The sequence below is a fragment of the Scyliorhinus torazame genome, chromosome 9 (genome assembly GCF_047496885.1).
Source record: "Scyliorhinus torazame isolate Kashiwa2021f chromosome 9, sScyTor2.1, whole genome shotgun sequence".
Classification (NCBI taxonomy): domain Eukaryota; kingdom Metazoa; phylum Chordata; class Chondrichthyes; order Carcharhiniformes; family Scyliorhinidae; genus Scyliorhinus; species Scyliorhinus torazame.
In genome coordinates, this window is record NC_092715.1 from 119,352,176 (window position 1) to 119,365,617 (window position 13,442).

Below are 13,442 nucleotides of genomic sequence, written 5' to 3' on the forward strand. Positions count from 1 at the left end.
AAGGGGATAGTACAGTTGAACACGAGGAATGTCGAAATAATCCTTTCCCCGCGGGTGGTCATCTCTTGCCAAGATAATTAAGGCAAAATCACTAATAAAACGTATGGTAATGTCTCTGATCTAAAAGGCTTTGTGTTAGTCCAGGTAATTAAGTAGTAGAGCTCACAAAAAAAGGATCCATATTTGAATTGGATCATATATTCATGGTCGAAGTTGGGACGCGCGCGCACTCCTCCTCCCTCCGCGCGCGCCCCGCCCCTCCGCGCGCGCTCTCCCGCGCGCGCTCTCCCCCGCCCCTCCGCGCGCACATACGCGTGCCTTCCCAGCGCAATGACGCTCACTTCGCAGGAGAACCTGGGTATCCCAATGTTCCCGGCGGCGGAGCATCACCGCGCATGCGCAGTTGTGCGCCCCCTGTCCGTAACGAGAAGAAACGGTTTGAACCAACATGGCGCAGGAGGGTAGAGAATGAAAGAGGAACCGAGAAGAAAGGGAATGCCAGAGTAAGGCCGTGTAATGTTATTTACCGCATGGAGAAGGGGTATCCTCAGCTTGTGGTGCTTTCGAGGGATAATCGGTGGAACAGCAGAAGGTGTGTCTGTGCATCTGCGGCTGGGCCGCATACGGTGGGGATCTTGGTGCGATTGCAGCTGCTCGGTGTTTATTGTGATTCTGGCGGAGCGGGGCTGGAACTCACTGAAGTGAGAACGGGGCTTGGTCTGGATCTGGATTCAGGGCCAGCGTTATAGAGGAATAGTGGGACTCCTGCATCAAGTAAACATTTCACTAAAACAAATTAATATACGATCCTGAGGTTTAGGTTTCAACCAAGTATTTTAGAATTGATCAATTTTCAAATGAGCTTTTAAACTGGAGTCAGTGATAGTGTTAACGTTTTCAAAAATACAACTTTTAATTCTCTTTTGATTTGAACGATCCGCGTTTTAAAATGGGCAGGTAACTGCTTGACTGTCTCATGTAGTTTTTATTTCAGTTTTGAAACCGATCTAATCGTTTACTTTTTAAACTATGTCACCTGGCAAAGGAGTAAGATTAATTATATGCATCACGTTCATGTGTAACAAAGAAAGTTATATTTTATTTTCTATTTTTTCTGTTATGTCAACAATATTTTGAAACAGTGAAACATGTTTAAGGTTCAGTTGAATTCGGACTGTTTTGATGTAAAGGTGCCGAATGGAAAATTAATACAAAATCAACATACGTGCGGAGGTTGCTAGAAATCTGAAACAAAAACATTTTGGAAATACTTAGCAAGATTGGCAGATTTGAAGGGAGAAACAATTAATATTTCAGATCAATGCCCTTTCATCACAAGGCCATCAACTCAAACGTTAGCTTTGTTTCTCACTCCACAGATGCTGCCAGACCTTGAGTGTTTCAAATTTTCTGTTTTTAATGTAAAAGTACAATTAAACAATATGCACCTATTGTATTTTTCAAGTGTCAATCTACATTGAGCTGTGCTAAATCATTAAAATTTTAAATTGTATTGTAATTAAATATTTTGTGGGTGAGGGACATTAACTGCAGATTTACTTGCGCTATATGTCGGAGCAAATTTTGAAGATGCATATTTGTCATAAGTGTTTCTTTAAATAATAGTTTAAAAGTGTGTAAAGATGAGGCTCCGCTTCTGCCTGTCATCTAACTCTCCAGAATAGAACATGGTCATAGAGGACGGTTGCCTAAAGGTGAAGGTTGGAAACTAAGAAACATCTTTCAGGCAAAAAGTTGAAATTCTAGTGGTCAATGGGGAAAATGGCAGAAATCAAATTTAAATGTTGGGGTATGATTGGTTTCTGGTATTTTTGGAGTCTGAACCATATGACCAGTAGAAGAATTAATTGAATATGTGGGTGTGACTCTCAAGGATGGCATGGTGGATATGTGGGTGTGACTCTCAAGGGTGGCATGGTGGATATGTGGGTTCTGACTCGAGGGTGGCACGGTGGATATGTCGGTTCCGACTCTCTCAAGGGTGGCACAGTGGTTATCACTGCTGCCTCACGGTGCCAGGGACCTGGGTTTGAATCCGACCTTGGGTGATTGTGGAGTTTGAACTTTCTCCCCATGTCTGCGTGGGTTTCCTTTGCATGCTCCAATTTCCTCCCACAGTCCAAAGATGTGCAGGTAAGGTGAATTGGCCATGCTAATATTACCCAAAGGTTAGGCAGGGTTACGGGGATAGGAGCAGTGGATTGGGCCTAAGTAGGCTGCTCTATCGGAACAAGGGCCAGTGCAGACTCGATGGACCAAATGGCATCCTTCTGCACGATTGTAAGTGTTTTCGTTTCCTACAAGAAGTAAAGTCAGAATATTTTGTGAGATGGTTGCCTGCCAGTTGGATAGTAATGAAGGTTTAAACTTTCTTAACTTCTAATAGGTTGAAATATATAAGCAAGTTGATCCGTTAAATGAGGTATGATTACCGTGCCGGTTAAGGGTGGCACGGTAGCACATGGTTACCACTGTTGCTTAACAGCACCAGGGACCCGGGTTTCATTCCCGTCTTGGGTCACTTAGTGTGTGGAGTCTGCACATTCTCCCCGTGTCTGCATGTGTTTCCTCCGGGTGCTCCAGTTTCCTCCCACTGTCGAAAGATGTGCAGGTTAGGTGAATTGGCCTTGCTAAATTGCCGCTTAGTATCCAAAAGATTAGGTAGAGTTACGGGGATAGGCTGGAGGCGTGGATTTAAGTAGGGTGCTCCTTCCGGGGGCTGGTGCAGACTTGATGGGCAGAATGGCCTCTGTCTGTACTGTAAATTATCTGATTCTATAATGAGAATTTGATAGATTTCAGAAAGCAGGTGGTGAGTCATTCCATCAAAGAACATATCATGGACTTTAACATGTTCCAAATCAGGATGACAGTTTAATTTTGGGAGGCCTGGATTGGTGCTAAGGCGTCACAAATGGACAGGCACCTTGTTCTAACTGGTGGTACAGTGGTTAGCAGGGATCCGGTTCAATTCCGACCATGCATGACTGTCTGTGTGGAGTTTGCACATTCTCTCCATGACTGCGTGGATTTCCTCCGGGTGCTCTGGTTTCCTCGCACAGAGGTGCAGGTTAGGTGGATTGGCCATGCTAAATTGCCACTTTGAGTCCAAAGGTTAGGTGGGGTTAGAGGGATAGGGTGGGGGGATGGGCCCAGTTTAGGGTACTCTTTCAGAGGGTTGGTGCAGACTCAATGGGCCAAATGGCCTCTTTCTGCACTGTAGGGATTCTGTGGTCAGTTGGATCTAATGCCTTGAAAACACTATTGGGAAAACAGTCATTTCCCTCAGTCTTTGTGGAGCAAAGGAGATACCTCTGAGGTGACACACATATAGATATCTTAATGATTGCCAAATTTTGGAATAGTCAAGATATCAGATGCAGGGAATCATCTGATGGAAGGATTAAAGACATAATGAGGGTGAAAGGCTACTTTAGCAGATATGGGCATTACAGCAGAAAACAGAGGAAATAGCAAAAGTGGGTTATTGAAACCCAAGAAACAGTTAATATGTAAACTTCAGGTGTGATGCAAAGCATCATTTTGTGATGAACGGCTTGGAGTGAAGAGGCAGCGTCCTCACTAACTAGTGAGGATTGACACAAAGCTAAGCAATTGTAAAGGACTACTTGCTTTGGATTTGGTGATAACACCTGGAAGTCACTGAACAGAGTTGTAATTCCATGTTAAATAGCTGAAGTAAGCTATTTTGAAAGTACTGATTTAGTCTCTAGTGAGATACCTAGAAAAAGGCATAAATGTAGCTTGATGTGGAGCATGATAAGATAGTTATTTTTGGAATGACTGTTGATCTGTCGTTTACTTTATCAGGACATTGCTGTGTCTCCTTCACAAAATCTGATATTAGACAGGGCAGCACGGTAGCATAGTGGTTAGCACAATTGCTTCACAGCTTCAGGGTCCCTCGTTCGATTCCCGGCTTGGGTCACTGTCTGTGCGGAGTCTGCACATTCTCCCCGTGTGTGCGTGGGTTTTCTCCGGGTGATCTGGTTTCTTCCCACAGTCCAAAGATGTGCAGGTTAGGTGGAGTGGCCATGATAAATTGCCCTTAGTGTCCAAAATTGCCCTTAGTGTTGGGTGGGGTTACTGGGTTATGGGGATAGGGTGGAGGTGTGGACTTGGGTAGGGTGCTCTTTCAAAGAGCCGGCGCAGACTCGATGGGCCGAATGGCCTCCTTCTGCACTGTAAATTCTATTAAATCTATGAAATATTAATCACACCTGGTCATCAGAGATCAAAGGCAAATGAACTTAAAGTTGCATAGATAATTTACTCACCCTTCTTGTCAGTGGTTGAAAATGCTACTAAAAGATGCAAATATAGTTGGAGCATTTGCTACTAATGGAAGATATTAATGAGGTGTGCAAAATCAGGAAAAAGTATTGAAGGATGCCGCCATGTCCAATTCGAAGTCTTCCTTTGGCACATGTCTTTAATGAAGTAGCTGCCCTGGATCTAAAGATATTGGACAAAGGCACACATTTTCGTTCTACATTTTATTGTTATGGCTGCCAGATTTAAGTATTTTGAAGTATGGGTACAGCAGTGTGGTGGTAATGCTATTGGACAAGTAAACTAGAGGCATGGCCTAATGCTGTAGAGAAATGAGTTCAGATCTGATTATGGAAGCTGATGGAATTTAAATTCCATTAATCTGGAATAAAAAGGTAGTTTGTGTATTCTAGACCATGAAACTACCGGGTTGTCATAAAATCCTTTTTGTTCACTAATATCCTTTAGGGAAGGAAATATACTGTGCTTTTTTAAAATAAATTTAGAGTATCCAATTATTTATTTTCCAATTAATGTTCCTCCTGCAGGATGTTTGAGGTGAGGGATGCAGTTAGTGTCCCTGCTGATTTTACCTGCAGGAAGTGCTGCCATCTCCAGCTCCTCCAAGATCGAGTTAGGGAACTGGAGCTGGAGTTGGAAGAACTTCGGATCATTCGGGAGGCAGAAGGGGTCATAGATAGCAGCTTCAGGGAATTAGTTACACCAAAGATTGGAGATAGGTGGGTAACTATAAGAGGGACGGGGAAAAAACAGTCAGTGCAGGGATCCCCTGCGGTCGTACCCCTGAGAAACAAGTATACCGCTTTGGATACTTGTGGGGGGGGGGGGGGGGGGGGGACTTACCAGGGGTAAGCCATGGGGTACGGGCCTCTGGCACGGAGTCTGTCCCTGTTGCTCAGAAGGGAAGGGGGGAGAGGAGCAGAGCATTAGTAATTGGGGACTCTATAGTCAGGGGCACAGATAGGAGATTTTGTGGGAGCGTGAGAGACTCAAGTTTGGTATGTTGCCTCCCAGGTGCAAGGGTACGTGATGTCTCGGATCGTGTTTTCCGGGTCCTTAGGGGGGAGGGGGAGCAGCCCCAAGTCGTGGTCCACATTGGCACCAACGACATAGGTAGGAAAGGGGACAAGGATGTCAGGCAGGCATTCAGGGAGCTAGGATGGAAGCTCAGAACTAGAACAAACAGAGTTGTTATCTCTGGGTTGTTGCCCGTGCCACGTGATAGTGAGATGAGGAATAAGGAGAGAGAGCATTTAAACACGTGGCTACAGGGATGGTGCAGGCGGGAGGGATTCAGATTTTTGGATAACTGGGGCTCTTTCTGGGGAAGGTGGGACCTCTACAGACAGGATGGTCTACATCTGAACCTGAGGGGCACAAATATCCTGGGGGGGAGATTTGTTAGTGCTCTTTGGGGGGGTTTAAACTAATGCAGCAGGGGCATGGGAACCTGGATTGTAGTTTTAGGGTAATGGAGAATGAGAGTATAGAGGTCAGGAGCACAGATTTGACATCGCAGGAGGGGGCCAGTGTTCAGGTAGGTGGTTTGAAGTGTGTCTACTTCAATGCCAGGAGTATACGAAACAAGGTAGGGGAACTGGCAGCGTGGGTTGGTACCTGGGACTTCGATGTTGTGGCCATTTCGGAGACATGGATAGAGCAGGGACAGGAATGGATGTTGCAGGTTCCGGGGTTTAGGTGTTTTAGTAAGCTCAGAGAAGGAGGCAAAAGAGGGGGAGGTGTGGCGCTGCTAGTCAAGAGCAGTATTACGGTGGCGGAGAGGATGCTAGATGGGGACTCTTCTGCCGAGGTAGTATGGGCTGAAGTTAGAAACAGGAAAGGAGAGGTCACCCTGTTGGGAGTTTTTTATAGGCCTCCTAATAGTTCTAGGGATGTAGAGGAAAGGATGGCGAAGATGATTCTGGATATGAGCGATAGTAACAGGGTAGTTATTATGGGAGATTTTAACTTTCCAAATATTGACTGGAAAAGATATAGTTTGAGTACAATAGATGGGTCGTTTTTTGTACAGTGTGTGCAGGGGGGTTTCCTGAAACAATATGTTGACAGGCCAATAAGAGGCGAGGCCACGTTGGATTTGGTTTTGGGTAATGAACCAGGCCAGGTGTTGGATTTGGAGGTAGGAGAGCACTTTGGGGACAGTGACCACAATTCGGTGACGTTTACGTTAATGATGGAAAGGGATAAGTATACACCGCAGGGCAAGAGTTATAGTTGGGGGAAGGGCAATTATGATGCCATTAGACGTGACTTGGGGGGGATAAGGTGGAGAAGTAGGCTGCAAGTGTTGGGCACACTGGATAAGTGGGGCTTGTTCAAGGATCAGCTACTGCGTGTTCTTGATAAGTATGTGTGAAGTTTCGGTTGGGGCGATGGATAGTTACAAGGTAGCGAGGAAGGATCTAAAGAGAGAGCTAAGACGAGCAAGTAGGGGACATGAGAAGTATTTGGCAGGAAGGATCAAGGAAAACCCAAAAGCTTTCTATAGGTATGTCAGGAATAAGCGAATGACTAGGGAAAGAGTAGGACCAGTCAAGGACAGGGATGGGAAATTGTGTGTGGAGTCTGAAGAGATAGGCGAGATACTAAATGAATATTTTTCGTCAGTATTCACTCAGGAAAAAGATAATGTTGTGGAGGAGAATGCTGAGCCCCAGGCTAATAGAGTAGATGGCATTGAGGTACGTAGGGAAGAGGTGTTGGCAATTCTGGACAGGCTGAAAATAGATAAGTCCCCGGGACCTGATGGGATTTATCCTAGGATTCTATGGGAGGCCAGGGAAGAGATTGCTGGACCTTTGGCTTTGATTTTTATGTCATCATTGGCTACAGGAATAGTGCCAGAGGACTGGAGGACAGCAAATGTGGTCCCTTTGTTCAAAAAGGGGAGCAGAGACAACCCCGGCAACTATAGGCCGGTGAGCCTCACGTCTGTAGTGGGTAAAGTCTTGGAGGGGATTATAAGAGACAAGATTTATAATCATCTAGATAGGAATAATATGATCAGGGATAGTCAGCATGGCTTTGTGAAGGGTAGGTCATGCCTCACAAACCTTATTGAGTTCTTTGAGAAGGTGACTGAACAGGTAGACGAGGGTAGAGCAGTTGATGTGGTGTATATGGATTTCAGCAAAGCGTTTGATAAGGTTCCCCACGGTAGGCTATTGCAAAAAATACGGAGGCTGGGGATTGAGGGTGATTTAGAGATGTGGATCAGAAATTGGCTAGCTGAAAGAAGACAGAGGGTGGTGGTTGATGGGAAATGTTCAGAATGGAGTACAGTCACAAGTGGAGTACCACAAGGATCTGTTCTGGGGCCGTTGCTGTTTGTCATTTTTATCAATGACCTAGAGGAAGGCGCAGAAGGGTGGGTGAGTAAATTTGCAGACGATACTAAAGTCGGTGGTATTGTCGATAGTGTGGAAGGATGTAGCAGATTACAGAGGGATATAGATAAGCTGCAGAGCTGGGCCGAGAGGTGGCAAATGGAGTTTAATGTAGAGAAGTGTGAGGTGATTCACTTTGGAAGGAATAACAGGAATGCGGAATATTTGGCTAATGGTAAAGTTCTTGAAAGTGTGGATGAGCAGAGGGATCTAGGTGTCCATGTACATAGATCCCTGAAAGTTGCCACCCAGGTTGATAGGGTTGTGAAGAAGGCATATGGAGTGTTGGCCTTTATTGGTAGAGGGATTGAGTTCCGGAGTCGGGAGGTCATGTTGCAGCTGTACAGAACTCTGGTACGGCCGCATTTGGAGTATTGCGTACAGTTCTGGTCACCGCATTATAGGAAGGACGTGGAGGCTTTGGAGCGGGTGCAGAGGAGATTTACCAGAATGCTGAAAGGGGAGGAGAATGTGTTTGGTGGTAGCATCATGCTGAACCTGGCAGAAATAGCAGAACATGATTCATTGAATATGGAGTCTAGTGGGGTGGAGAGCAAGGGAAATGCTCTTATGGTTCTGGGAGGGAGCAGAAGGAGTGGCAGCAAAAGTGTGGACACTGGCGGACAGGGTTGAAGGTCCTGTCAACCATAGTGGTGTGGATTCCTTGGTTGAAGAAACAAAAGGGTATCTCAGAAGCACTGCTGTGGAAGGTTGCATTATCAGAACGGTGACCAAGGAATTGGGAGAATAGAATGGAGTCCTGGAGTCCTTATAGTGAGGAAGTATGGTTGAGGGAGGGGTGGAAATCAGTGGGCTTATAATGAATATTACTAGATAGCATATCACCATAAATGGAGACACAAGTCAAGGTAAGTAAGAATCAGATATGAACCATGTAAAACTGAGAGAAAGATGGAAATTGGAAGTAAAGTTGATGACATTTTCCAATTGGGGCAAGAGCAGGGCATGGCACCAGTACAGTCATCAATGTACCAGAAAGAGTTGAGAGTAGGACTGGAACAACAAATATTCGACATATCCTACAAAAAATCATGAGCATCTAGGACGCATAAGGGTAACTATAGCGACATCTTTTATTTGAAGGAGTTAAAGGAGAAATATTTCAATGAGAGAACATGTTCAACCAAGCAAAGGAAGGTTTTTAATTTTTTTTATTAGTTATATAATTCTTTTTACAGAAAACATTAATTTTTCAAAGCACAACTGGTACAGTACAGAACAAACATTTCTGCAGATGTTAAGAGTAAAGAAAGACAGGGTAAATTCAGAACAATGGTTCTTAAGAACTAACGTCTCTATTTATAGGCCGGATCAATCAGAATATTGGGGGGGGAGGGGGAAAGAGGATAAGGCCAAATATGCATGATATCAAGAGGTACACCAAACACCTTTATGTATAGCAAGATCACGCCTATAAATTTGAGATTGGGGCCCCGCACTTTACGGCAGAGTTTTCAAACTTTTTTCCCGGAGACCCATTCAAGCTTCGTGGCCCACGCCAGCTGAGCTTTGCAACCCACCATTTTCGCTTACCTTCAGTGTGACAGGTGAGCGTGCTTGGTCCTCACCATCTCACTTGCTTTGTCATTCAATGTTACATTTCTGTATGGGTTGTTCATCAGAGGTCCTGGAGCTCACACCAGCACTGCTTTGTCCTGCCGTGGACTCTCTTGCGGAACTCTCTCTTGCAGATTCAGTTGTGAGATACTGGCCAGTTTGTGTCCCTGGCCCTCTCTTTGTCCCAAAAGAGCCATCTTCGGTCTTCACACAGCTCTGCTCTCTCCATCGATTTAAACAAAACAAAACAAAAAATCTGCTCCTGTGACAGTGTGCTGACGTACTGAGGAGGCGGTCTGCCTTGCTGGGCTCTGGGCCTGTGCACTGCTACATCCAGCTGAGGGGGCACACATGCACGGGACGGCCGACATTCTTGACAGCTAGTCGCGGCCGGCATTCTTGAAAGCTAGTTGCAGCCCTTGGGCACTTCTTCCCGCGATCGGGATCGCTGCGACCGATTGCTTCGTGACCCTTCCGACATCCGCCCGCGTGTCGCGACCCTGAGTTTGAAAATGACTGGTCTAGGGGGTGGTAGGGGCAAGGAAGCATCAGAGTTGGTACTCACCAAACGACAACAGTGCCACCCTTGTCAGCAGGTTTTATAACAATGCCTACCTAAGATAATGGAGTGCCGCAAGTTCAGAGGGACATGAGTTAGCATGAGCAAGGGAAGCAGACAAAATTCAGATGGTTGATGAGAGTTGCCAGTGTGATAATTAAAAGATAAAGAGCAGGCAAGAGGCCACCGGGAGGGTGCCCAGCCATAGGAAGATTATTGGCGACAGGTGGAAGGGCCTGTGGAGGTGAATGGAACAGAAGAAGAGTTCAATGTTATGCTGAACCCATTTAAGATAAGGGGATGTAGCTGAGTCCTTTCTAAAGTCATTTGGCATCAGAGGGCGGAAGCCCTGAGGGCGTCGCTAAAAGTGGCAAAGGGTGGGATCAGAAATATGTGAAGGTAGAGAGTGACCTGGAGGGATGTCATTACCCATGACTTGTTGGAGTTTACAATCCTTAACACCGGAAAGAAAGGAAGGAGCAGTGCTCCGAAAGCTAGTGATTTGAAACACACCTGTTGGACTTTAACCTGGTGTTGTAAGACCTCAATTGGCCCTGGAACCGCCACATCTTCTCTCTCTCTCTCTCTCTCTCTCTCTCTCTCTCTCTCTCTCTCTCTCTCTCTCTCTCTTCTCCCTCCCCCCTCGGTTCTGACTTGTACAGGTTTCCGTAGAAATCCCTAAAGATCTCATTAATTTTGGCTGAGCTCCGCACCGTCTTTCCCCCCCTCTGTCCCTGATTCCTCCAATTTCCCTAGCCGCCTCCTTCCTACATAGCTGATGCGCCAGCATCCAACTCGCCTTCTCCCCATACTCGTACGCTGCCCCCTGCACCTTCCTCCACTGGGCCTCAGCTTTCCCCGTAGTCAGCAAATCAAACTCCGTTCGGAGGCTCAGGTGCTCCTTCAGCAGCCCCTCCTCGGGGGATTCCGCGTATCTTACCCCCCCCCCCCCCCCCCCCCCCCCACACACACCCCCCCGACTAGCCATCTCCTTTCTTAGGCCAGCCACGTGCCCACGCCTCCCGCACTCTCCAGCCCCCCAGACGGGGGCTCCCCGCCCCGACTCTCCCTCTTACCTCCAGCTCCCCATCAGTCAGTACAGCAGCAACCCAGAACCCCCCCCCCCCCCAGCCAGGCAATTGCCTAGCCCCCCTGCGCCCCCCCATTGCACTCCCGTAAGTTAGCTGACTCCTGCTGACCCCGGCAGCTCCCGCCTCTGCCGACGATCCCCCGATTGAATTCCCCCTCGAAGTCACCCCCCCCCCCCCCCCCCCCCCCACTCCCCCTACAAACCAGTGCGAGCTCCCATCCGGTACTGCCCCCCGTGTCGGGCAACACCCCCCCCTCCCCCCCCTTTTGCACGGGAAAAAGCCCGCGTTCCCTGCCTGGGCTGGCCCCGCCCCCTGTGGTGCAGCTCCTTTCTCCTGCAGCCTCTCCCCGATCCCCATAGACCCAGGACCTCCGGCCCCCACTCCCCCCCTTCAAACGCAGGGAAGAGCCCCCCCCAAATCAATACACATACCCAGAAAGCACACACATCAAATGAAATTGCCCCTTCCCACTCCCCAGCATCCCCATAACCTGCCACAAACCAATAATTCGAGTGCAGCTTTTCATTTTGGATGAAGGTCCACGCCTCGTCCGGCGTATCAAAATAGTGGTGTCGGTCCTGATGCGTGACCCACAGCCACGTTGGCTGCAACAGCGCAAACTTCACCCCCTTTCGATGGAGAACTGCCTTGGCCCGGTTGAATCCTGCCCTCTTCTTGGCCAGCTCTGCACTCCAGTCCTAGTAGATGCGGATTTCAGCATTCTCCCACCTGCTACTCTGCTCCTTCTTTGCCCACCTCAGGACACACTCCCTGTCGGTGAAACGGTGAAACCTCACCACCACAGCCCTCGGCGGCTCATTCGCCCTCGGCCTCCTTGCCAGGACTCTGTGTGCCCCATCCAGCTCCAGGGGCCTCGGGAAGGCTCCTGCGTCCATCAGCGTGCCCAGCATCGTAGCCACGTGTGCCCCGACATCCGACCCCTCCACAGCGATACCCAGAATCCGCAGATTCTTCCTCCTCGACCTGCTTTCCAGGTCCTCGAACTTCTCCTGCCATTTTTTGTGCAGCGCCTCGTGCACCTCCACTTTCACCGCCAGGCCCAGGATCTCATCCTCGTTTTCAGAGGCTTTCTGCTGCACCTCCTTAATCGCTGTCCCCTGCGCCCTCTGGGTCTCCACCAGCCTCTCGATCGACGCCTTCAAAGGGGCCAACATGTCCGCCTTCAACTCCGCAAAGCAACTTTTCAGAAACTCCTGCTGCTCCCGCAACCACTGAGCCCACGCTGCCTGATATCCACCCACCGCCATCTTGCTTTTCTGCACCCGCTCTCCTCTCTTTTCCAGTGCTGCTTTTTTGACCGCTCCGCTCCTGGTCCACTCCATATAGTGCTGGGGGAACCTCACTGCTGCCTTCCCACACCGGGAATCATCGTCTAAGTGCCGATGGGGCTCCTTAAAAGGGCCCAAAAGTCCATTCACGGCGGGAGCTGCCGAACGTGCGACCTACCCAGGCATGGCCGCAACCAGAAGTCCAACTTTTCTCAGTACTGATGAAAGGTCACAGACCTGAAACGCTAAATAATTTTTTGTCTGCACAGATGCTCCATAACCTGAGTTTTTCAAGGATCCACAGAATTGTGCTTCTTGATATGAACTGAGAACAAGTCTGCTGCTGTCTGAAGTCAAGAATGAAAGAAACAACTGAAAACGTGCAAAGTGAAGGAAACAAACTGGGAGGTCAGAGCTTGGAATCTGAAATTGCTGAATTCTATGTTAGGTCCAGAAGGCTTTAAAGTACCCAACTAAAAGATGAGATGTTGTTCCCCAAGCTTGCGTGAAGTTTCACTGGAATAGTGTAGCCGTCACAGTGGAGGAGGTCTCAGTGGCGGAAAGAGATCTGTTGAATATGGAGGCTGGTGGAATGGAAAGTGAGACTAAGGGGAATCCTCTTTTGGTTCTGTGAGGGAGTGGAAAGTGAAAGCAGGAAATGTGGAAAACATAGTCGGGGAGGGAGGGATGAATCTTCCAGCGTGAAGCCACTACCAAAGAAATATCTTCCCTCTCCTTCCCTTTCAGAATTCCAAAGGGACTGTGCCTCCCTGATACTCTTGTCCACTCATCAATTGCCCCCAACATCCCATCCTCTTCTCCAAAGCACCTTTTACAACAAAATTGTCTTTCAGCTTGACCCAGCTATAGTATTCCTTGGAAGTCTTACCATTTGATTAACTGAGGAAGCTCTATTCGTATATGAATTTCTTAATACTTTGCAGTTTGAAAAAATGGTTTGGTTCATGTTTTGTACTTTATACAGTGCAGCAGTTAATTAATTCATCCTCTGAGTGAAATCAAAACATGAAAGTTATTGTTTTAAAAGGTGCCTATTCTAATGTCTGATTACTGGTCCAATTTTCTAAGTGTAGAAACTTGGGCTTTTTTATGCAAATGATTTCCTTCAATTTCTTTTTCTCCCCTCCACTTCATTGATTTATTGCTGTGATGTGTTGTCCGT

The 13,442-nt window shown here is 47.5% G+C and overlaps 1 protein-coding gene across 7 annotated transcripts in view; it reads left to right on the plus strand.

Moving 5' to 3' along the window:
- Nucleotides 1-407: 407 nt before the first annotated feature.
- srp19 (signal recognition particle 19) overlaps nt 408-13,442 on the plus strand; it is a 418,259-nt gene continuing 405,224 nt past the window's right edge. For 4 of the 7 annotated variants that reach the window (XM_072516450.1, XM_072516439.1, XM_072516444.1 and 1 more), the window contains exon 1: nt 430-592. Coding sequence is in view for 1 of the 7 variants with exons in the window: in XM_072516445.1 (XP_072372546.1) it covers nt 517-592 (76 nt within the window). In the remaining 6 variants the exon portion in view is untranslated. Of the gene's footprint in view, nt 627-13,442 lie in introns of all 7 variants that reach the window. The other 3 variants (XM_072516441.1, XM_072516445.1, XM_072516443.1) reach the window with 3 other exon arrangements.